General features: G+C 45.4%; 1 protein-coding gene and 1 long non-coding RNA gene across 2 annotated transcripts; both read right to left on the reverse strand.

Annotated features, from left to right (window-relative positions):
* Window positions 1–12,399: 12,399 nt before the first annotated feature.
* Window positions 12,400–20,965, reverse strand: LOC139069757 (uncharacterized). Its single transcript, XM_070550670.1, has 4 exons — window positions 18,212–20,965; window positions 17,129–18,067; window positions 13,914–16,730; window positions 12,400–13,798 (listed from the first exon to the last, which is right to left on the reverse strand). Exons 2-3 carry the CDS (start codon window positions 17,624–17,626, stop codon window positions 16,326–16,328), a joined length of 903 nt encoding a protein of 300 aa, XP_070406771.1. The 5' UTR covers window positions 17,627–18,067; window positions 18,212–20,965; the 3' UTR covers window positions 12,400–13,798; window positions 13,914–16,325.
* A 230-nt stretch (window positions 20,966–21,195) lies between these two features.
* Window positions 21,196–23,501, reverse strand: LOC129153670 (uncharacterized). Its single transcript, XR_008559649.2, has 3 exons — window positions 23,397–23,501; window positions 22,182–22,279; window positions 21,196–21,903 (listed from the first exon to the last, which is right to left on the reverse strand). It is a non-coding gene; the product is annotated as an uncharacterized lncRNA (long non-coding RNA).
* Window positions 23,502–24,918: the final 1,417 nt, after the last annotated feature.

Here is a 24,918-nt window from a genome sequence, read left to right on the forward strand (position 1 = left end):
TAAGTGTATTAAAAGCCTAAAATTCTGTATAATTAATGAGCATCCAACCCACGTGACCACAGAGCTAGCTCCGTGGAAAGGCCTCAGTAGAGCCTCTGCCTGGCTTGGAAACTGCTCCGGCATTTGGAGTCTCTGTGTTTGTGTATTCTTTTTTGGATATTTTTAGTGCAATTGTTGGACAAAATGACTTGCTGTGGCATTAATTGCACTAATACAGCGTCCAAGGAGTCTCCACTTCATTTTTTTCGGTAAGTAAAATTATATTTATGTATTTTAGGTCACTGCCGAGCTGAGCTTAGATTTTAACATGTACTGTTTAACCATGAAATTTAAATGTAATAGGGTAAAGCCCAGTGCATTTAACATAATGCTGCACTTTAGAAAATGGGTTGAAATATAACATGTTGGTGGAGCTGGGTTCTGACTATCGGCTTGTGGAGCTCTCGGGAGACCGATGTTTTCCACCCGTTTCTCCCCTCCCCACAGCTCGGCGCATCTCTGTCTGATCGCGGCTTCTGTTTGCTGCGCGGGTTGCCGGCTTGTGGAGATCTGGGATAGAAACTTTTCCACCCGGTTCTCCCCAGTGGCAGCTCTGCACATCTCAGATCGCAGCGGCCCTTGTCTGCTGTGCGGCTGCCGGCTTGTGGAGGTCTCAGAGACCTCTGTGTTCCACCCGGTTTTACCCAGCGGTCAGCCCGGCGTAGCTCTGACTCAGAAGCTCTGGTGTTGTAAACAGTTAACTCCGGTTGTAGCTAGGTTGCTACCTCCATTAGCTTAGCTCCCACCTCCGCGTTAGCTTTGGGTTAGCCAGGGTTAGCTTCAGGTTAGCGTGTAGCTAGTTCGATCGGGTATCGTCAGTTGATCCCAGCCTTACAGCTCCACCCTCAGCTCCTCCTCTCTTCCCTTTTTTGGAATTGTCTGGGCTTGACGGAACCTGTGACACGGTCAAAATGGCGGTGGTGGCCACCTCCCATTTGGCCTCAAAAACGTGATATTGGAGCCTATGGAAAGGAGTTGTCCAGTATATTTATGTCGATGCTTTACTCTGAGCCCCTCCTTGATCTCAGAGCTTCTTAGCCTGCGAGGGGGATGAATGGACATGGCCGGTTCCAGGTTGTTTTCTCAAAGGATCAGAATTTTGCAACGACATTCTGGAAGGTACTGAAACTGTCGAGAATAAAACAGTTTATGGGATTTTGTGCAAAGAATTTCATATACATGTTTGTATCAACTATAGAACTATAAGACAAAAGTCATAATTTGCCCCCTTTCACTGTAAACTTTGTCAACCCTTGATTGTTTGTCAATTTACTGTAAATCACTTATTTACCAGTTCTTAATGGTTATGCTGTTGCAATTATTGCATCCTCATCATTTGACCGTTCTCGCATAAAATATGCAACTTGGGAAAGCACACAGTTTTAATGTAAACCTCTGGAAAACAAAACAGCCATATCAGCAAGAGGCCATCATATCAGTCCGGCTCAATCAGGTAGAAGTAGATGTTCAGTGTAATCATGTTTATTTCTCCCTGCCTTCCTCTGGACCATATTTTCTACTGAGCCTTCAGAAGGAAATATTAGCTTGGACCCATAACATCCTAGTATTGTTATATAAATACATTTTTCATTAGTTTTTTTTTTCTTTTCATAAAGACTAATAAAACCAATGCAGTTGGGGGGTCTTCAGTCCAGGAATCTCAGAGCTGACTTTCACTATATTAGTTGGTGGATTTTTCTTATTTGTATTGAGGAGCTTGTTATTTATTGCATGTTTTGTTTCTTAATAAAAGCACTTCTTGAAAAATGTTGTGTGTATTTTTTTCCATTTGCCTCATTCTCCAACGCTCATTAGAACAATATCCTCACCCATCTCAGCGTCTCGCTCCTGTTTCAGTAAAACTCTGGCTTTGCCCATTAGAAATCCTCCATTGCCCGCTCACCACAGCCGTGGAATACACCTCATCAACACGCACTAACACTGTATTGGAGCAGGCGGAGGGAGACTAGGGGTCTTAGCACACCTCTGTTGATGCTTGGCTTCCAGAGGCTGGAGGCTAGGAGGGGGGGCTGGTCGTCTGGTTGGAGGCTGGGGTGGTGGGATGCTTTGCTCAGCGTTGGGCGGGGGAGCCTGCTCATCATCACCCCAGCAGAAAGGGGCGAACTCTGGGAACCGGTGATGGTTGTACTCATTGTGCAGCAATACTGAGACCAGAGTGAATAGGGTGTGTATGTGGAGCGGTAGTGGGTGTCTAGCGTTCATTTTTGTAAATCTTAGGTTGTATGTGTATGTGTGAGCATGAGGGAGGGAGTATGTCACTGTGTCTGTATATAACTGTATATGTCAGAAGAAGAAGACAAAAAGATCTTTTCTATAGCACCTCTCAAGATAAAAATCACGAGGTGCTTCACAAAAACAAAAAATGTAAAAATATAAAAAATAATTTAGAAAATGATTTAAAAATATTTAAAATGAGCAAAAATAGACTATTGTGATTAAAAAATGTTAAGAAAGAGAGAGAGTGAATAGGAAAGAGGGAAATCAGCGGATCCTGAGGAAGGTGGAATAGGTGGGGAGAGCAGAATAAAGAGAGAGTGGTGAAGAAGGTCACACAAAAGCTTGAACAGGTGAGTTTTCACCTGCTTTTTAAAGAGTCCACTGATCTCAGGCTCAGGGGGAGAGAGGTCCAGAGTCTGGGGGCCACAGCTGCAAATGATCTGTCACCTTTGGTCTTTAGCCTGGTGCGTTGCACAACCAGTAGGCTTTGATCACTGGACCTCAGGGACCTGCTGGGGGTGTAGGGACTAAGAAGATCACCAATGTAAGATGGTGCTTGTCCATATAAGGCCCTATAGACCAGAACCAGGATCTTGAAATGAACCCTGAAGTTGACTGGCAGCCAGTGAAGCTGGAGGAGAAGCGGGGTGATGTGGGTGTGATTGGAGGACTTGGTCAGAAGCCGAGCAAAGGCATTCTGAACCACCTGTAGACGGTTCAGGGAGGTTCTGCTCAGACACGTGAAAAGAGAGTTACAGTAGTCTAAGCGTGAGGAGATGAAGGTGTGGATAACGGTCTCAAGTTCAGAGCGGGACAGAATGGGACTCAGCCTTGCAATGTTCCTGAGATGGAAGAAGGAAGAGCGAACAAGAGAACTGACATGAGAATCCAGGGTGAGAGCTTGGTCAAAGGTCACACCAAGATTCCCGACAGAGGGTTTGGTGTGAGAAGCAAGCTGACCAAGAGAGTCTCTGACTTTGGGAACCAGCTTGTCTGGGGCACAGATGAGGATCTCAGTCTTATCTTCATTCAGCTGTAGAAAGCTCCCAGCCATCCAGCTTTTGATAGAGTCTAAGCAGGTGTGTAACAGCTGCAGCTTAGACATCTCATGGGGCTTAAAGGAGATGTGCAGTTGGATGTCATCTGCATAAAGATGGTAGGAGATTCCTTTGAAGGAGCTCAGGATGTGCTGAAGAGGAAGCAGACAGAGAAGGAAGAGCAGAGGCCCCAGCACAGAACCTTGTGGGACACCATGGGTAAGGGAGGTGGTGGCTGACCTAAACTGGGAGACGGCCACGCTCAGAAAGATAAGAGGATAACTACTCCAGAGCAGTTCCTGATCGGCCTACCCAGTCTCTCAGCCTCTCCAGTAGCAGGTGATGGTCAACAGTGTCAAAGGCTGCAGTCAGGTCCAGCAGGACCAGAACAGAACAGTCCCCTGCATCACTGTGAGTCAGAAGGTCATTAGAGAACCTAAGAAGAGCTGTTTCAGTAGAATGAGCTCTACGAAAACCTGACTGGAAGCAATCATAGATGTTATGTTCATCAAGAGCAGCTGTGAGTTGTTTAGCCACAACCTTTTCCAAGATCTTGGAGATGAACGGAAGTTTAGAGATGGGTCTGAAGCTGCTATGGAGAGAGGGGTCGAGACTCGGTTTTTTAAGAAGCGGGTGGATTACAGCGTTCTTAAAATAAGCAGGGACCTGACCAGAAACCAGAGAAGCATTAATTATAGAGAGCACGCTGGGACCGATGGACTGAAAAGCACTTTTAAACAAAGATGAGGGTAAGATGTGGAGGGGGCATGCAGAGGTCTTCATAGAGTTAACTAGTTTGGTTAACTCAGGCAAAGAAACAGGAGCAAAACTATCTAGGATGACGGGCCTGGTTGGAGTCAGGAGAGGCAGCGATAAGGCTGAAGGAGAGATGCTAGATCTGACCTTATTGACTTTGTCCACAAAGAAAGAGAGAAAGTTCTCACAGTCTGCAACAGAGTGGATGAAGGCTGTAGGAGAGGCAGGAGAAACGATGCTGCTGATGGTGTTAAACAGCACCTTGGGGTTCCCTTTGCTCTGGGACACCAGGTTGGAAAAAGTAAACCCTTGCATCTCTGACTGCAGAGTTAAAGGATGTCAGAAGATCCTTTATGTGCAACAGATGGACATGGAGATGGGTTTTCTTCAACACGTGCTCAATTTTTCTGCATTGGCGCTTCAGGCTGTGAAGGCTGTCATTAAACCAGGGAGTAGGGTTCACTGCAGGAACTGATCTGGTTCTGACAGGACAGATGTTGTCCAGAATGGAGAGGCAGTGCTCGTTAAACTGAGAAGTTAAGGAATCTGGGTCGTTATCAGAAGAACAGGGTGGATCAAAAGCAGCAGAAACATTGCTAGCTGTGCTCTCGTTAAGAAAATGAGAACTAACCAGATGGCGAGCAGGAGGTGGGGACGCAGAAACTGACAAGTTAAAGAAAATGCAATGGTGATCTGAAATACAAACATCCTCCGGACAAACACTGTCAGCATTTAGACTCAGGGTAAAATCAAGGTCTAGAATGTGTCCCCTGGTGTGTGTGGGGCCCATCGACATTAATATATGGTGGGGCCAGAAACATGCTGGGTAAAGCTGAAGGAGTCCATAAGGCTGGAGAAATACATGGCAAAGTGGTCTGAGGGATTATCAACCTGGATATTAAAGTCACCAACAATCACCAGTCTGGACAGGTTCACAGTGGAGGATAGAAAGTCATTAAACTCCAGAAGGAAAGAACTGTTTGGACCAGGTGGACGATAAACCACAGCACAGTAGAACGGGTCCTTACGCCCGACTTTGATCACCTGCAGTTCAAAGGGAGCAAAGTGACCAGAGGTTGTAGAGCAGGAGTGGGGAAACCTGGTCCTCGAGGGCCGGTATCCTGTGTGTCTTTGCTCCAACCCTTCTGATTCAGTGGTTGATTCACATGTTCTGCAGCTTTTCAGGCTCTGCAGAAGCTTGTAAATCACCTGCTGATTGAAATCAGGTGGGATGATGCAGGGTTGAAACTAAAATATGCTGGATAGCGGCCCTCGATGGACCAGGGTTCCCCACCCCTGATGGAGAGCTACATGGAAGATGGTCTCTGAAAACAACAGCTAGGCCTCCACCATGACCAGAACCCCGGGGCTGGCTAAGAAAAGAATAACCACTCAGGCAGAGTTCAATCAGACCAGAATAATCAGATTTTTGCTGCCAAACTTCAGTCAGAAACAGAAAATCCAGGCTTTTAGAGAGAATTAAATCATTAAGCAGGAAGGACTCATTGTTAACAGATCGAGTGTTTAATAGAGCCATGCTGAGTGAGGTGGAGGAATCAGAAACTACTAAAACAGCTGGAGTTAGAGGATGTAAATTAGCAGAGTTAGATCCACGGTGTTTATAAAAACCACTCAAGGAGAGAACAGGAGGGGAACCCACTGAAGAATGAGGATAAACCGACCTGAAAAAACTTGGACGGAGAAACCGCGCCGCAACGCAGCCTGGTGGGAATGCGGAAGTGACGTCAAGTCACCAAACAAAGGACAAGAAGCTAGAAGATCACGCCAATGTTTACTAGATAAACCACACTTTAAGAGAAGTCTTATTCTCACCTGGATTCCTGCTCGTTTACCTCTTTTCCTCCGACTTTTCCCGGGACCAGATTAACATCGCTGGAGGAATCCTGGTAGGAATCGTTTGGCTCTGGGCCAGAGCGCAGCTCAGGTAAACAAACAGGAAGGTACGTCCTCGGTGCATCTTGGGCGATCGTGAACGAACGGAAGGTCAAAAGAGTCTGGCGATCATAGGAGATGGTAGCAGGGACACTACTGAAGAGGGTCGCAGACAGGAGCAAGGTGGATAAGTGGAGGTTAGTGGAGAAAAGTTTGAAAAAGTGGCCGGTGACTGCGGCTAAGCTAAGCACAGGCGCCATCTTGTTACCGACCTGAAGCAGAAAACGAAGGTGGGGTCTTGGACTCCTCCCCTCTGGGATTTCTTGTGTTACTACACATCTTCGCCTCTCGTCCCCTCCCCCTGCCACATTTGGTGTGGAGTGTGGTGCCTTGGTCTGCCTTCGTGGCTCCCGGGTCAGGGGGGTTTAAGATTTTTAGCATCTGCCTGATCGATCCCAGTGGCTGCCTGGTGGGATCCGAGTCCCTGGGCTCTGCTGTGTCCCCGACGGGGCTGGTCGCCCCAGGGTCCCAGGTCGCTGGGTTCCGGGCTGGGCTGGCTTGGGGGTGGGAGGCTGCGGGCGACCCTGTGGGCTTGCCGCTGATATCTCCCGGGACTCTGCTGGCTGCTGGTTGTGACACCCCGGGGCAATCCTCTGCGCCTCTTGATAGGGGCCAGGGGCTATTCTGGTTACAGTCTCCCTGGGGTCCCTGCGCTCTGGGACAGCTCCTGGATCTCTGGGACTGGAGCTCCCTCCATCTCCTACACATCTTTGGGGGGCAGATCTGTGGCCCCTCTCACTCTCTATTGGACGCTCCCATAGAGAAACCTTACATATACAAGCACGGGTACACACATAGGTGCTCACATGGTGCTCTCATAAGCTTGGACTTGGGCACGTTCAACAAAGGTCTTAAGGCTGTGGTTGACACTAAATGCACTGTGATTTATTATCATGTGATAGTTCAGTAAAACAATGTTGATTTTACATTTCGTCATCAGGATGACGCAGTGATAGCTTGATCCTGTTGTATTGTTGTGTGTCCCCTTCTTTTTTTAATTTGTTTGTTTTTCTTTTTCTGCAGGTCTAGAAGCAGACTCTTGTTCATCACTGACTGTTTATTTTTGTGACCCCCCCCCCCCCCCCCCCATTCCTTTTTTTTTCTTCCTTTCTCTTTCACTTCTGTCTCTGTGTCTGGTCGAAATTATAAAGCATTCAAAACAATAACAATAAAGTTTTAAGTATCAGGCGTGACATTAAAGCAAAAGCTCTGATGCTCCACCTGAGAGTAAATCTGTAAGGCTTGTCACCAGCATTCAGACAATAAATCTGTTTGCTTCACAGCCAGACAGGACATGGGAAATAATAATAATAATAATAATAATAATAATAATAAAGAAATCTTCCATTCTCTGTCTCCCTCTATCAATCTCTCTCATTCATCTCCTCCTAGCTTTTGATGACTTGAGTGATCTATTTTCATCTCAAATTTAGTCTCATGGTGAAATGTGCATGCCGTCTCTGTCCCTGGGGCGGCTGTCCAGTCATGGCTGAATACATTTGGGGCTGACGTTCCTCCATCTCTGCCTGTTATTTGGGAATGACAGAAAATAATCCTGGTGGGTGCTTTATCAAAGAAAATAAGTACCTGACTAATGCTTCCAGTCTCCCATTTCCACCCAAATCACACTCATTTGAGTTTTGCAGATTCATTTAACTTGCTTTTATAGTATGTAGGTGTTGTAGTGGTGAACCACTTTCACTGTGCATTAGGCAAGATTATGTAAAAACAATACACACTTCACACAATCCTCAGAATAAATCATAAAGCTGGTAAAATATACATCTGGATTTCAGTATAGGCACTGGCTGAGCAGTAAAATAAGCTGATGTAATCATATTAGATTCATAGGAATATAATCATCAGTTTAAAATGTAATTTACATTATATATATAATGACATCTACATGTTTTTGTGAACAGTGACTTTTCAAAGCTTGAGAAAAATTTCAGACTCCACAAAATTGTTAAAAACATTTTGGGGTGTTTAAAAAATATATTTTAATAATAAATAGATATTTATGATCTCTTGGTCAGGGCAGGGTCAGGGTTTTTGCAAAAAATAGTTGTGAACAACTAGTTTCCTATTTCACTTCATACAGTGATGTTTCAGTGAGCCGAACGTCAGTTTTCTACGGTGGTTGACCTGGTTATGCAGACATGTTGATGTTTACATGTGATGCTTGCTATGAACACAGTCATAGTTTGGTTTGTTGATTTGAGAACAAACAACCCTGCCCTGAAAATAAAATGGGAAAGGAGCCTGACAGCAGAACCAGGGATCCGGGGTCCACCCAGACGATAGCTGGCGACGGATCGGACCGGTGGATCCAGATTCAACACAACAATGCAAAATTCACTTTTCAAATGAAGTTTGTTTATGTCGCTTTTATCTCTTAATAAATAAAATCATCGTTTGAAAAAACTATTGTGTGTCTTCTCGTGTCATCTTTGTGTGACGATGAAGCTTGTTTTCTGATTTGAAACATTTAAACACAAAAAGACTACAATTTCACAGCACAGTAGAAAACAAGCCATGCTTCCTCTTGGTGAAGATGGTGAAATATGCATCGGTCTACAAATTTCCTGTCTCTTGTGATTTTTACACCCGGTCCTGGTTTTCTTGTGTTTATTTCCCAGTTGGTCTGTGCTTTGCCCTTTTCATGTGTGTTATTGTCACTCAGGAAAGTGATTACCTCAGAGAGCTGCTCCTTGATATTCAGAACCACACTTCGTCTGCCCTTATCAGCTGGCAGGATGGACGTTTTGATCTCTTTCTCATGAACTCAAAGCATGTTTTATCCTGTTTGTTGAGATTAGTAGATGAGGACTTGTTACAGCATAAACTGCTGGAAATTTGAATGCAACTTCATTACAGCAGTCAAATCCACAGCTTGGAACATGGTCAAGTAAATGGATGCTTGAAAAGTTTCTCTGTCTGCCAATGTCTAAAGCGTGAAGTAAAGTCAGAAATTATCTTGAGAATGTCAGCCTTTGTTGATCAGAGCTGATCATGACTTGTTTCACTTTCCTTCAGTGGAGAATCCTCATCCACTAACTGGGAGCTAAGGAGGGGGGTGTAACAGAAGTTCTTTGCCCCGTTTTTGTCCTTGAAGAGCTTTGATACTTTCACGTGGCAGAGCAGAGACCTCTGGACTTGCAGTCTTGGTTTCACATCACCTGCTGCCACAGAGGAGAGAAGAATACGGTACTCTCAGTCCTCTCCAGTCTCATCAATGTGGCGCCCGGCCTGCCAGCAGGGCACAGGACAAATCAATGTGTGTCTTAGGAACATCTTTGATGAGGACATTTGGTCTGAACTTTACTCAGCTCACGGCACGAGATGGTCTACATCTCCTCAGTCTGTTTCATTAAATAACTGAAATAATAAGGATACCTCACTCATGTAGTTTTCTTCTCAGGACTCTGGTTTGTTATAAATTTATGCTACTAGCTGCTGAGTGGAATGGCCTCTTTCCCTTCCTGCACACAATTGATTTCTGAGGCTTTCTAGTTGTTGACAGTGAAACCTTTTAGCTGATAACATCTGTTTGATGATGAAATAATGCAGCCATTTGGTGCATTTGTGAGTAATTCTGTGGCCAGGCTAGTATCTCTGTGAGTATGTGTTGAGATAAGAGTTTAAACACGAGTCATTAAAGAGCTAACAACAAAAACGGCAGACAAACTGCACACATGGTGGTTTTTCTAATGGTTCTGTGTTAATATGCTCACGTATGGAAGTAAAATGGTTTTATTGGATGACAGTTGTGAAATGACCAAATTTTTGATCATTCAAATCATTTATATCCATCATTAATCCAGTGGTAGGTAGATCAGGTGGAGAAACTAGGGAGTCGGTTGAGCTACCACTACACATTCTGACACTTTCCTTTAAATATTTGAACTTGCTGGTGGTGTTGGAGGAGAATTCAGGGATCAGTGTGATCATTTCTTGCCTGAGCATATCAGATTTCTTTAAGTCGTCTTAAGGCCCAGAGATGTGGAGTAGTGGGTAGTTTTTCTTCACAGAAGTTTGAGTCATGCCTAGGAGTGTATCTGCAAGAGGTTTCCTTTGGTGTTCTCCCACAGTAACAGGCTACAAGAAAACATTTTAGTTTATAAGTCTCTACGATGACTGATAAAACATATAAGATGATTTCTAACTGTTGTTTATGCCACATGTGGGTTTGAACACAGACCACTGACATGGAAGCAGAAAGTGTGAAGGATCTTTTGCTGATAATAAAAAAAAAATTTGTCTGACAGGGCAGCAAAACCAAACTTACTGAAGGATGGAGCAAGAGGATTCTGCAAAGAATAAAAAACCACTTTAGGAGAAAACAATGCAGGACAACAGAGGACTGACGGTAAAAAGGAGAAGCCAGAGAGATGGAAGGTAAGGATCAGCGTCATGACTTGCGGGAGGCATCTAACCCAAGACATGCAGAATGAACAAGACTGCAGAGGTGAGTAAAATAAAGTCTCTTTATTAAAAACGGGAACAGAGAAGGGGAAGTCCAGTGAGTCGATGACAGCAGGTAATAGTCCAGAGTGGAGTTCGTAAGAATGAAGGGATGGTGGCGAGTCGAGGTGAGCAAGGGAGGGGTCCTGATGAGCGAGGGGGGTGAGGCAGCGGAGATGGGTCAGGTGCCTTTGAGGAGGATGGGACGTGGTCCTGAGGGTTCCGGGGTCACTGGTGGAGAAGGTGTGGAGATGGTCTGAGAATCCTAGACAGGGCAAAACAAACAAAGTTTCAGGGACGTGTCCAAAGTCAATATCCAAGTAATCCAAAGTCAAAATCTGAGTAATCCAAGTACGAGAAACAAGCGAGCTAAGCAAACGAGTACAAATGGCTGGAGCAAACCAAACTGTAGCAATCATCCGGCGTCGAGTGTTGTCTCCATCCTCCTTTTATGCCAGAACCCTGATTACCAATCCAGCGCAGCTGGTGTCCCCTCCACTCCTCACCTGTGGGAAAAACCTCAGAGATGGTTTATTTGAGAAGGAGCACTTACCTCCCTCGGCTCGTGACTCGTGACTTTCGTAGGTCCAATCGGGTGAAGATGGTAGCATTCTGAATGGGCTCAAAGGTGGAAGACATTAGCGGCAGAGGGTATTTATACTTAATTGTGATCTGGTTTAGCCCCCGATAATCAATGCAAGGACGGAGAGACCTATCCTTCTTGGCGATAAAAAAGAAACCGGCACCCAAGGACAACATTGAGGGTCTGATGGTTCCATTAGCCAAGGCCTCTGTGATGTAGGTTTCCATGCTGTCCCGCTCCAGTTTGGAGAGGCTGTAGCGTCAGCTGGACGAAAGCGGAGCGCCGGGTAACAGGTTGATTCCACAGTCGAAGGGGCGATGACGAGGCAGCGTGGCTGCTCGGTCCTTATGAAAACCTGTTGTAGGTCATGGTAAACAGAGGGTACCTTGGTGAGTTTGGGGGGCTCCGAAGGTGCTATACTGGACTCCTTGGGAATAGAGGGTGCTGAGCTGAGGCACTTCTGGTAGCATTCTGGACTCCATGCCTCAACCCTGTTGGCACGCAAATCCAAGTGTGGGTTATGCAGCATGAGCCAAGAATGTCCTGGATTATGTGGAAACGGGAACACAAAGAGTGAGATTGTCTCAATGTGGTTACCTGAGACCTGGAGCTGGAGTGGAGTGGTCCTGTGGGTGATGGTAGATAGAGCTCACCCGTCAAGTGAGGAAACAGTCAATGGTTCAGGGAGAGGCACAGTAGAAATTCCCCAGTCGCTGACCAATCAGGGATCCATCTGTGATTGTTCACAGCCCGAATCCACTAGGGTCGTGACAGGAGAGGGTGGACCGGGAGCAGGGGCGCCGTTAGGCCCGGGTACTTGGGCTGAAGCCCCGGATGTTTTATGAAAAGCCCCGGATCTAAATCGCGGAAGTAACATGCAGTACCAAAGTCCAACAGAAAGGGCGCAGCTGGCAGTAGTTTGTATACAGCCTGCCTGAGCCTCCACCACTGAAGAAGAAGCCCTTCAGCAGCCAGCTTCTTCTACAGTCTCTGTCTGAAATGCATGAGTGAAGATGGACATAAGGATGTTTTTTTGACAAAAAGTACGACAGAACCCCAGCTTTGATGAGACTGGTGTTGACTCAGGTTTGTGAGTCTTATTTGAAAATATTTGTTGTGCTGCTGGTTTGCCTAAAGTTAGCTTATCAGGTAAAGTTGTTGGAGAAAGAAAGGGAATATTTATTATCATCTCACACTAAACACTAACAGGAACAATACTCTGCCCTGAAAATGCTTAATATGTAGCTTCAGGCTAAAAATTATGTGGTACAAGACATATATGATGTTGACTAGTGCGTGTCACGTGTGCGTGCGTGTGTGTGTGTGCGCGTGCGTGTGTTAAGCCCCGGAACTTCTTCAGTCCTAAATCCGCCCCTGGCCGGGAGGTCATAATTCCAGCGTGACTGCCCACCAGAACTCCCGGTTCTAATGGTGGGCTCTGCCTTTTGCCAACGCCGGGCAAGTTTGGACATAGTGTCCTGGTTGTCCACAGTACAGGCAGAGACCCTTCCTGATGCGAAGCCGTCGTTCCTCCTGGGTGAGGTGAGTCCTTCCAAGCTGCATTGGTTCCTCCGAAGGCTCAGAAGGAGGAGTAGACCATGGGATGGGCGGCCTGTGAATGGAAGGTGAAGATGGGTCCAACAAAGATGTCCGCAAAGCTCTTGATGCCTCTTGTCGATGGAGATGGAGAGTGTGATTAATCCCTCCAGAATGGGTGGCTCGGGACACAGAGCCAAATGGTTCTTCACCTTATCATTCAGGGCTTCAATAAAAGCTGCCTTTAAGGCATCATTGTCCCATGTTGTCATGGCCGCCAGAGTTCTAAATTCCAGACACATATCTGCTACCATTCTCCTTCCCTGGGAGAGGTGCAATAATCTCTTGCGAATGCCAGTGGTGGTCTGCAAAAAATCTGCATAGGGACCTGATAAAAACTCTGCATTGCAGCTCTTAGCTTTGGCCCAACAGTCCAATAATAAAATAAATTTTAGCAGATTCTGTAACAAAGGCGCTTGGGGAGCGCTCAAATGCCAGGCGACACTGTAACAAGAATCCATAACCGTCCTCAAACTCACCAGTGAAGGTAGGACATGGCGGAGAAGTCGCTAGACGGAAGTGGTTGACTTCCGTAGGAACAAGAACTTCCGGTCTGGGCTGTTCCGCTGTTCCTGGAGCTAGTGGCGTTGGTTCCGGTGTAGGTTCCGGGACCTGAGCTGAAGCTTGGGGCAATAATCACTTGTGTAGTTGTTGGACCAGCACTTCCAACTGCTGGTAACGCTGGTTTGCCGCTGCTAGTTGCTCCATGAGAACGGGAAGAGACTGTTCGAGCTGGGACATCTGGGTAGCGAGATTGGACAGTGATGATTGCACTGGGTTAGTGTTGAGGCCGGATGATTCTGTCATGACTTGCGGGAGGCGTCTAACCCAAGACATGCAGAATCAACACGACTGCAAAGGTGAGTAAAATAAAGTCTCTTTATTACAAATGGGAACAGAAGATGCACTGGGAAGTCCAGTGAGTCAATGACAGCAGATAATAGTCTAGAGTCGAGTTCCTAAGAACGAAGGGATGGCGGCAAGCCGAGGTGAGCAAGGGAGGGAGTCCTGATGAGCGAGGGGGGTGAGGCAGCGGAGAGGAGATGGGTCAGGTGCCGTCAAGGAGGATGGGACGTGGTCCTGAGGGTTTCGGGGTCACTGGCGAAAAAGGTGTGGAGATGGTCTGAGAATCCTAGACAGGGCAAACCAAACAAAGTTTCAGGGACGAGTCCAAAGTCAAAATCCAAGTAATCCAAACACGAGAAACAAGTGAACTAAACAAACAAGTACAAATGGCTGGAGCTAACCAAACTGTAGCAATCATCTGGCGTCGAGTGTTGTCTCCATCCTCCTTTTATGCCAGGACACCTGAATACCAATCCAGCGCAGCTGGTGTCCCCTCCACTCCTCACCTGTGGGAAAAACCTCAGAGATGGTTTATTTGAGGAGGAGTACTCACCTCGGCTCATGACTCGTGACAATCAGTTTGGCACAAAGCAGCGCAAGAACAGCTGAGGCAAAGAGAAGAGCTAAGAGAGAGTTAAGCCAAAAATAACACAAATCTGTTGTTAAGTGTGAGATGTGTGATTTTTTTATTGGTTCTTCACTTCTGGGATTTTTTAGCTTGATTTAAGTTATTCAATAATTTAGAGTATATTTTAAATGTATTTGCATTAAATAAAAATGTATTTAATTTCATGTTTACATTTGAATAATTTACAATTTGAAATGTTATGGATCATGCTAACAGTGTTTGCATTTTTTCCTTTTGTATTGCTCGGAAATCCTAAAATTGTCTGACATTTTTACTTGAGAGACATGATTCAGTAAACCATTCACCCTTGCAGACTTTTACAACAACAAACCGTTTCCATTCTCTACTTAGTCAAACGTCTGCTATAAAGGATGCCTTCTGACCCAAAGTCTGATAACAGATCTTTGTTCATTCCACTATTTTCCTCATTTTTATTTGCAATTGTCTTTTAGTTCCCACAGGGTCTAACATAGTGCTGCATCTGAGTCCTTTATTTCTCATTCAAGCAGCTTCTCATTAAATTCTGAAGCTTTTAAATAAAAACACGACAAGTTGGACCTGCAACAGCATCAGCGATGTTCAATAAATAATGAAACCAGTGTTCTGATTCTTCTCTCATTTCAGTGTGCTTGTGTGTCCTTGCTGCTCTTTGAAGGAAATGAGAAAAAACCTATTTGACTCTTATTTTTCCACAGTGATATAAGATATTCCATAACTGTTGCCCGCAGCTCAATTATTCATCTCAGGGCATGAATAAGGTGCTGATCCAGAGAGAATAAAGCACCACCCTGGGTTGATACCTTCTATTGTGCATGACAAATGTTAAAGGCATTTGCATTCCTTCCTTAAAAAAGCCCAGTGTCCACCGCTGACCATTTCAAACAAGAAGTCATTAGGATTTTTTATTTTCAATGACATCATTAGCTTTTCTTGCATTTGAGTTCTGTTGACAACTTAAAAACTTGCCCTAAATGTGTGTTTTCTTTCATCCTACCTGTAGCACACAGGACGTTATTTAGCTTCTGCAACAGTTAACTTTGAACAGAGTCATTATGTGGCTCATTTCAACTGGGCAGATAAGCTACATAATGTGACAAAAAAATATAAAATCCCAACTAAGGTTTATATCAGGTGAAGTTTTTAATGCATTTCTTTGCATCGTCTGATGGCGACCACCTTTTCCAGGTTCCACCCAAGAAACCACCCCCATCTCTCCCACCTTGTCCAAAATGACATAGGGGTCATTGCTCCACCATGTACAGTTTTCCTCTGCCCTGCCTGTTTCTGTTCCGCACCCGCACTCATTCTCCTGGCAGCAGGGTCAATAGCCTTCTTACCATAGTACTGTTTCGACTGAGAAGCTGTCTCACGCATCTTTCGCCTAGCTATACTATAAGTGGTGGAAAGTCTCTGCTGGTGATCATTTACCCACCCACCCAGTTCGTGATGTGCCTCTTGGGGGCCCACCCCTAGTTCTGGATCTACCGGGAGCCTCAGATACCTGCCAAACATGAGAAAAGAGGCCACATAGCCAGTGGAGCAGTGTGTTATGCTGTTATACGCATGTACCAATGGTCAGGCCAACGGTTCTGTTCGACTGTCTCCAATGAGCGAAGCATGCCTAGCAATGTCTGGTTGAACCGTTCTGTACCACCATTCCCTGCTGGGTGGCATGGTGTTTTTTGACTCTTGGTTGCATCATAGGTGTCACAGAGCTGCTTCATTAAAGCAGACTCAAATTTAGGGCCTCAGTCTGAATGGAAACGGGCTGGACAGCCAAAATGCTGATTTACATGTGTCCATAGTGCGCTCACTGTGGTCTGCGCCATCTGATCTTTGGCCCAAGCAAAGCGGGTGAATAGATCTGTAGCGACTAGTATGTTTAGAAAAACATCAGTAGGCCGACCAAGTGACAAAAAGTCTAAACCTATCGCTTCTAAAGGATAGGGCACCACCACAGGGTTCAAAGGAGCCCTAAATTCTACCTTCTCTCTTTGCAAACTACAGGTGACACAACACTGGTGAAAACAACACACCTCCCCCTCTTGGTCTGGTCAGTAGAATTTTGTCTGATTCGGGCCAGGGTCCGGCCCACACCAGCATGGGCAGCTGCCTCGTGGATCCTCATCCAAACCTCTGTATATCGAGAACTGGGGCATACAATCTGGTAATGCTCTTCATTGATTCAGGGCTCGATTCCCTTCCGGCACAGTAAGTTGCTCTTACTCACAAGCCTCTTCTGTTGTTGTGGCAACTTCTGGGCTGTGCGGGACATAGCTTGTCGCTCTGCTCTCGGGGGTCTTATTTGCCAGTCCACATACCCTTTAACAACTTGGATGTCTGGGTCATTGGCTTGAGCAAGTTCCCATTCACCATCAGCCCAATCTTCACTTCCCCCATCAGGGGTAAGCTCCACCGCTGCCGAAAAAGCAGCCTCCACATTGGTGGATTCAGCATCTGAGGTGGTCACTGGGAACCTGGACAAGGCATCGGCATTTGCGTTGCTTTTACCTGGATGATACTTGATGCTGCAGTTAAAGGAGACAAGCTGAGCAACCCAGCGCTGTTCTGTTGCCATCAGGCGGGCTGTCTGCAGATGGGCAACAGGATTATTGTCAGTATACACTGTAAACATTACACCAGTCAGATAATCCTTAAACTTATCAGTTACTGCCCACTTGAGTGCCAAAAGTTCCAACTTGAAAGAGCTGTAGTTTGCATTGTTACGCTCAGCTGGGTGTAAGCCCCGGCTGGCATAGGCTATGACACGCTCCTGCATCACCAGTGTGGATCTGGTGTTTTACTGAGTCTGTCCGACCAATGTCTTCATCATGCTTAGCAAAGGTCCGTGAACATCCACCTCGTCTATTTGGTACAGCTTTTCCAGTTTCTCGTACTGGCCAATAGACAGACTGTAAGGGTGGGCTTACAAACACGCACAGGGATTCTGCCATTTCTTACAATGGCCAGTGTCCTGGCCACACCTACTTTACTGGCTTCTGATGTTGTGTCCAACAGGGCGCAGTAATCCGCTCCTTGTAGGCCCCTCCGAGCCCGGCCCCACACAAGCATCTCACTTCTCGGTGGAACTCTTATATAGTCCCGACAGGCCAGCCGCACAAATCCAAGCAGCCCATCCTTGGCCATAGTGGCTTCGATACGCCTGCAGGCTGCAAAGGCGTCCTTCCAGGTATTCTGATGCTTTAATGGTGATGGGGAGGTGGCAGCCTCTGCAGAACACTTAAACAGGGCCTTCCAGCAAGCAGTCACAACGTCCATGCCTATAATGAGCGGGTGTGTACAGTGTTTATCCTTAACAATAATAACACCCCACCCAGGTATGCTAATGCCCTCCACTTCAAAGTCCAACACTGCATAGCCAGTACAGGGGATCTCTAATCCACTGGCTGCTCTCAAATGGAAGAATACATGAGTCTTCCCAGGTTCAACTTCAGTGAAATATTTTTCTAGAACACTCTGTTGCATTAAAGTTACTTGGGAACCCGTATCCAGTAACCCTTGAAGCTGGACTCCCTCAATGGTCAGCTCTATGGTAGGACTTTGTCCAATAAATGTATCAGTGGCCCCTTTCTCTTCTGATGGTGACTCAGCCACCCCTGCCCCCCGGACCTCAGCAGCAGCGATGGTTAGTTTAAAGGAGGTGGTGAAGCGTTTGGCTCTCTACAGAACCTGGCCATGTGGCCTGGACGTCTGCATCTGTGGCAAATGGGTCTTCCTTGTGCATCCCGGTCGTTGGCATGATGTGGAAAACCACTTCTCCCTCTCAAACTTTAAGGGTTGTGGAGCATCTGCCGTGGGTTGGAGAAGTGATTTAACCTCCCACACCAATTCCTGGGTAAGCTCTCCCATCTGCGCCTTCACATCCTCCATAATCTCCCTCTTTAGAGCCTCCTTCCAGCCAGAACCCTGTGATGATTTGGAGAAAGCACATGGGTTACTCACAGCTGAACATGTCACCTCAGTCTGCGTGTTCCCATTCTCCACATCAAGCAATAGTGCCTCCTGACAGAGAGCAGCAAAGTCCCCCTCAGGGTTACGGCGAGTATAAACCTTTAGGGCTTGAGCCAGGGGACCCTCCTGTAGCCCCAACAGCTGATCCTGTAAGGCAACATCTGAGGGAGAGTCATCGGGGTCATGTTGCCACAATCTGCAATATAACTCACACAACCTCAAAATAAAAGCAGAAACAGTCTCACTTGGATTCTGGATACAACCAAAAAACTGTGATCTTGTATGGAGACAGGAGTGCGGACAAGGAATCTAAATAGTTAAGAATTTTACGAACTTGATTTTTTTTCATCCTCTTCCAACACACTAACCTGACGTTTAGCTTCCCCAGCCAACGCCCCCAACACAATATCAACCTTCCTTAGTTCTGTCAACTCCTGTGTCCCTAGTAACCCAGTTATCTGTTCCTTCCAGTCACAGTATTTTAAGTCATCCCAATGTCCTTTAAATTTGGGAAGCCAGGGGCGCCCTGGGTAAACAGGCATCATTGTTAATTTATTTGGCTCCAACAGCCGCTCTCAAGTCTGGATCCCGCCAACAACCCCAAATGTGGCTCCTTTCAACTGGGTAAGCTACAGTATATGACAAAAAAATATAAAATCCCACCTAAGTTTTATATCAGGTGAAGTTGAAAGCGTCTGCTAAAAACCAAAAAAATCAGCCGTTTAACCGCCGCACCAGGGTTTATTCAAAGAATAACTAAAATCATCACTAAAAGCTTTAATCCAGTCAAAATAAAACTGTTGCTGGAGCCAGGGCCAGAGAGTCTGCAGCCTTATCTGGGCACTGTGGGGCAGGCTTCCCTTCCGCAGAGCCGTCCTCCATGATCCTGGTCACACAGCCTCCTTCAGGTTTCTTGTCCGCCGCGCAAAGCAGTCATTCTCCTCAATCGCTCGCCTCATGCAGGTCAATCGCTCCCTCGGCCTCACCACTGTGCCACGCCGTCCTCCTCCTCGGTTGCGGGCCCCGCCTGTCAGTGAGTTTAGAAGGCAGTCACTGCACAATTAAGCCGGGCGTACACTGTGCGACTTTTTCACTCGCAGCGTTCAGCTTCAGCTCAAACTGTACGACTTCCTCGCAGAGCAGATCTCACGAGTCGTGTGCTCACACTGCACGACCCAGTTCTCGCATGCGACCTGACTGCTCACACTGTACGTCTGGTAGCAACACGTCGGCCCTAAAAATGTGCTAAAAATAGCAGTTTTTACTCAACACGTCAGACTTTTTGTCTTGCCTGTTGTCCTTCGGGAGTGCTGCAGGAGGACACACAGGGATTTATGGGGGTTGGATGAGGAAAACGAAATAAAGAAAGTGAATCTGTGTTTTGTGATCAGTTTAATTTGACATGAACACGACAAACACGCTTTCTTGACAATCTTTGTGAGTAAAAAAAAACGTGTAGAAACAAAAACGAACAGCGTGTGTTATTAGGGAAATAGCGAGCGACCGGCGTTGATGCAGGATTGCGCGCGCATGCGCCGTGAGCGGTTCTGATACTTTTTTGGATCGTAGCTGCTCGCAGCTGCTCGCAGCGCCGCTTCAACAGTGCGATACCCTCACGAGGGACGAGCGAAATATTAAACACACCAGAAGTCCCTGCGACCTCACGACTGCTGATCGGCGGCTGGTCACGAGGTGTTAATCGCCTCTCGTAACCCCCTGTACACTACACGACTGCTCGGCGCAAAACTCGCCCCGATGTCGTGGCTTCTCGCACGACTGGAAAATCGGCTCAAAAAAGTGAAAAAGTCGCACAGTGTACGCCCGGCTTTACACACCCGCATGTCACACTTAATTCCAGACCGCTACTCACACGACAGGTCAGAGGGATACTCTGCCCGCGTCTTCATGGAGCCTCATCACAGACAATCGGCGTCCTTCCACCCGACGAATCTGCACTCTCGTCGCGACTGTCAGCCTTCACCTTTTCCTACCTCTTCTGTCGTCTCCACACGCACCTGCTAATCTTCCACCGGTGCAGATAATTGCCCAGGTGGGATGTCATCTGTCGGCTTGTCAAAATAAAAGCACACATCCTCCCAGCTTCCCGGGTTTTTCAGAATAAAAGCACACATGCAGTAAAAGTAAATAAAAAGATTACACTATACCACACTGGGAGGGAAAAACACAATAAAACCCATCTTTGCCCGTAGGACAATTACTCTGCACCGTTGCTGAAAGCCCAGCGGGGTAAATGTTGTTTCTAAAGTAAGCGTTGTTTAGATTAATATTTTTCTCCTGCTTGCTTCTCAGAACAGTTCCTGGCTAGAGTGAAGAGACATTTTAATTAGAATTCAAAGAGGGAACTCCATTGTTTCCACAAGAAGCTCGGCTTAGGTGTTAAATCTGTTGGAGCCAAAGTTTCATTTGCATAATCATTTGTAAATGTATTCAATTAGGTTATCAGCACACAGTGCTACTTATTGGAGACCATGACTGTACAATGAGCTGTTTTATTGGCTTGATTTTTTATTTATGTTTTGCTAAGTGCATTTTGTTAAATGATAAAACACTTTTCGACCAGATTACTCATCTACATCAGGTTCTCCACTAACCTGAGAGTTTTTAGGAACTGTGACGTTATTATGAAGCAAAAAGGCGATTGATGTAAATGATTAACCTGCCGTGGAAATGTCCTGGCTGGTCAAAGTCAGGTCACAAAGCAGCCGTGGGGAGGGGACAGACGAGCTTGTTTTTGCCCAATACTTTATCTTCACCTTCGTCCACTTTTCAGCAACAGCTGAGCATTATGGGAGACTGTCACTGGCAAACAGCTAAGTCAGAAATACAGCTGACTAATGCTTGTGTACCCCAACCCCCCCCCCCCCCCCCCCCCCCCCGTGTGTGTTTGTTTTTACACGTGACAAAGGCTGCAGTCATCTATGTTCCTAACATAATAAACTTTATGAATAACAGCAGATGTTTCCTCAAACATAAATAAACACTTTATGTGCCAGGGTCAATACCCCCCCCCCCCCCCCCCCACACACACACACACACAAAGCAACTTAACCCTCTGATGCATGAATTACGAACAGTGCCACTTTCACATTCAATATTCCTCAGTCATGTGCAGTGAGGCTTTTCATTATTTTTTATGTTATTGGACTTTTTATTTTATTGATCTTTTTTAAATCTGTTTTATGAAAACATGAATAAAATGATCAAAAACAGGTGGAAGTGAGTGCATCCTTGGGGAATATTTGAAAAAAAAAAAACGTATGTCTCACTCTCAGGTGCTCTTCAGCATCAAATAAATCGTAGAATATGAGGAAGAAGAACCGGTGATCTGAGGCACTCTGAGGATTTCATGTATTAACAAGGAAACGCCGACGCGTTTCGGTACGACCTTTCTTCAGGGCATAAACCTTTATGCCCTGAAGATGACTCACTATGTCACAAAAACTAACGTCCATCTTTTTTTTTTTACAAATTTACAGCCTAATTGACAATAACATCTTAAGGAGACAATTTCAGATGTGTATGTTCAGATGATTTAATATTCTCAATGCTAAATCAATGCTGCACTGATTGTGCCAAAAACAAGTGTCTGGTGTGGATTTAAATAAATTAAATTTGCATATCGATATATGTGATAAGCCGTTTAATTTGAAAAAGTCAGTTTCTACTGCTGATTACAAATAGCCTAACAAGTAACTTACTCACCTATAGATGCTGAGATTGTAGCTCAGTAAATGTTTTGCTGCTGCTGCTTGATGCCTGGATAGAAAACGCTGCAGCGTAAACAAGAAAGAGACGGCATAAGAAGTCATGCTGTGTTTAGGCAGTTCTCACTCCCCGCCGGGCCCGGCGGCAGTGGGGAAGTCACCGCCACGGCCGCGGCGGTGCCGCCCGCCCGATGTGAAGGACAAAGTTGAAATTTTGCTACACCCACACCTAATGTTCTTCTGATATGAAAATATTAAATTCATATTGTATGCATACTTAAAACTTGAATCGAAGTTCATAAAAAGGCTGCAATCATACTCCAAAAACTAGTAAAAATTCTTACATTCATCATCATCACAGTGAGGCTCAACAGGTGCAGAAGACAGTCCCGCCCCCGTGGTGTCCACAGGTGCCTGTGTGGCTGCAGATGTCTCACTGCATCTGGACACGACGATTCAAAAGTAAAATTAATTGGTTAAAGTTATGAGATACTGTATTGTGTATGTAAACAGCTAGCGAGGGTCCGTCCGTGGACCGTGCTTGGCAGGAGAGGCAGCTAGCTAAAATTGTAACGCAAAAAGTTCCTTTGCCAAATTTATAAAGTCTACATATCTCTGCTTTGGGCCCGTTTTTTTCTTCCTCCTTCCTTCGCTTTCGGAATGCTGATCCCGATGGCTCAGGTGTTCTTTTCATCGTAAAATACCAAAAGTTTAAACGCGACGACAACAGGAAGTCCTTCTGCAGCGCTAACCACGCACGTGATCTACGGCACCCTTAACGGTCAAATGCATCGGAGCGGTGGCCCAAGCGGGAGCTCGTCATGCAGTCAGATCATTAGAATTTAAATATTGATGTTTTAATTTAATGTCATTTCAGAGGGGAATTTTGAGTATGTAGAGAGTGCATTTCATATAACAAACATAAATTTAATAAACTCTTTTTTTTTTTTGCACCCTATCCATCAGATGGTGCCCCAGGCGGCCGCCTGTGTCGCCTGTCGGCAAAGCCGGCCCTGGTTCCTTGAAAAACTCTGATTATTGCTCTTTTCAGTGAATCCTTGTTAACATTGATTTTCACGGTCCTCCTGTAGGGATGATTGACTCAGTGAATGTAAGAAGAAACTGTCTCGCTGCTAAACACCCTGCTGCCTTGAAGCACAGGTGGGCCAGGAGCTGACAAGGTAGGAATAGCTCATGCTTTAAAGAGCATACTGAGCGTGATGCAGTGCAGCACAAGCATTTAAACCGGAGGTCTGGAAGGCTGTTTAACATGATTAGCTGAGGAGGGAGGATGTCTGGAAGGGCGCTGATAACAGGATCTTGGTGTCAACAGATACTGAGGTGTTCAAAACTACCGGAAAAGCTCCTAAATAATTATGAGTCATTTTCTCAGTGAATTATGATCTGGATTAAGAGCAACACATCAGGATTACCTTTAATTCATCTTTGAGAATAAAACAAATGATAAAATAAGAATCTTAACTTAATTTGTCTTAAATATTTTTACCAATCGCTGTGGCAGCCTTGTAGCGTAAGAGTAAGCCTCACTTTTATTTTACCTCCAACTTTTCCCCCTGATGTCTTCTACAACAAATGAGTGACATAACACAAAATAGGTGTTTGCTTCCTGTCTTCATCCAAAATCAAGGAACACCTTGTTCCAAGTGGACCCAGCGGGACATGATGACAAAAAAAATAGTGTTTTTTTTATTACTGGCTCCTGATTGGCTGCTGCATGAGGGAGGAGGAAGACGAGTGTTGTTTGTTTGACAGGTTTGAGTGTGGGTGAAGACGAAACACACATGCCTCCCCCGTACCTATAAGCTCCTTTTCTTGCAGCCTATATTTTCTTTCTCGTTGCACAAATTGCACGCTCCACGTGTGCACGCGTTGGGGCTGCTGCAAGTTAAAATTGGGTCTTTCAGAGAGATGTGACAATGAACACAAAAAAAGAGATAGCAGTCTTTAACCCTTATCTTTCCACCGAAACGTTTTCTTGCTCAGTGTGCGGCTTCATATTTACTCGTCTTACATGTCGGTCTACTCGGTCTAAACGCCTACAATCTCATGCTTTTCTTATCTCCTAAAAATGGACCAGACTGTCATTAGCTTGGAGCATGTCTCTCCTGCAATCAGCGCTCCCTCTCAGATGTCACAGTTTCTTTCAACCTGAGAAAACACTTGAAAGACGAATGCTTTAATGATGCTGATGAAAAAAAACAACAAGTGACTGAGGCAGGATCACAAACCCGCAGTTAAGTGTGCACCAACTTCTATTAATAGAGCATTACTTATTCACAGGAGAGCTGGTTCTTCTGGTAAAAGTAGATGATTAAAGATTAACATGAAACCGTTCCAAGACAATGACCTCCCTGGAAATCCATACATTTAAAGCAACTCCACAACACAGCAGAACTCCTTCAGGCTTGTTTTATTTGTGGGGATGTCCCGATCAGGTTTATTTTATTTTTGTCTTGATAAAAGAATAATGAAAGCAAAGAAACAGATCCACAATGTTTCTTTTTTTTAACACAAACAGATTGCTTCTGTAAGATAGCTTGTACAATCAGGCAATAAATAACATAAATCCTTCACTTTTGGACTTTAGTGTAAATATAAAAAAGTCTAATATAAAAAATAAAACAAACAGCACCTCAACTTAAAATACCTGGCAGGGGTCTATTTTGCCTTGGCCCCCAAAATACCTTGATACGGCCCTGTTTTGAAGGTGATCTGAATTGTATAAAATATATAAATATATATGCTGTTAAATCATTGCTTCATACAGGTAAAAATGCATAGTAGGATAAATCTAACTACATTTTATGTTTCAAGAACTTTGTTTTCTTGGTTTTTATTTTTCTATTTTCCTGTTGGCTGTGTGTCTTCCTGCATTTCCTCTCAGTCCTCCAGGAAAACTGTTGCCTGGCTTCCTACTGTTTCACCTCACAAGTTACTTTTTAACTAAGCAGATCAAATGGATCTACTGACCGCAAAAAAAAAAGCGTAGTGTGTGCTGCGCTGCCTGGCCGCGCCAGTAACGTGGAGTCACCGGACCACGGGTGATGAGTGCTGCAGCTG

Source organism: Nothobranchius furzeri, chromosome 4, assembly GCF_043380555.1.
Source record: "Nothobranchius furzeri strain GRZ-AD chromosome 4, NfurGRZ-RIMD1, whole genome shotgun sequence".
In the NCBI taxonomy this organism is placed as follows: domain Eukaryota; kingdom Metazoa; phylum Chordata; class Actinopteri; order Cyprinodontiformes; family Nothobranchiidae; genus Nothobranchius; species Nothobranchius furzeri.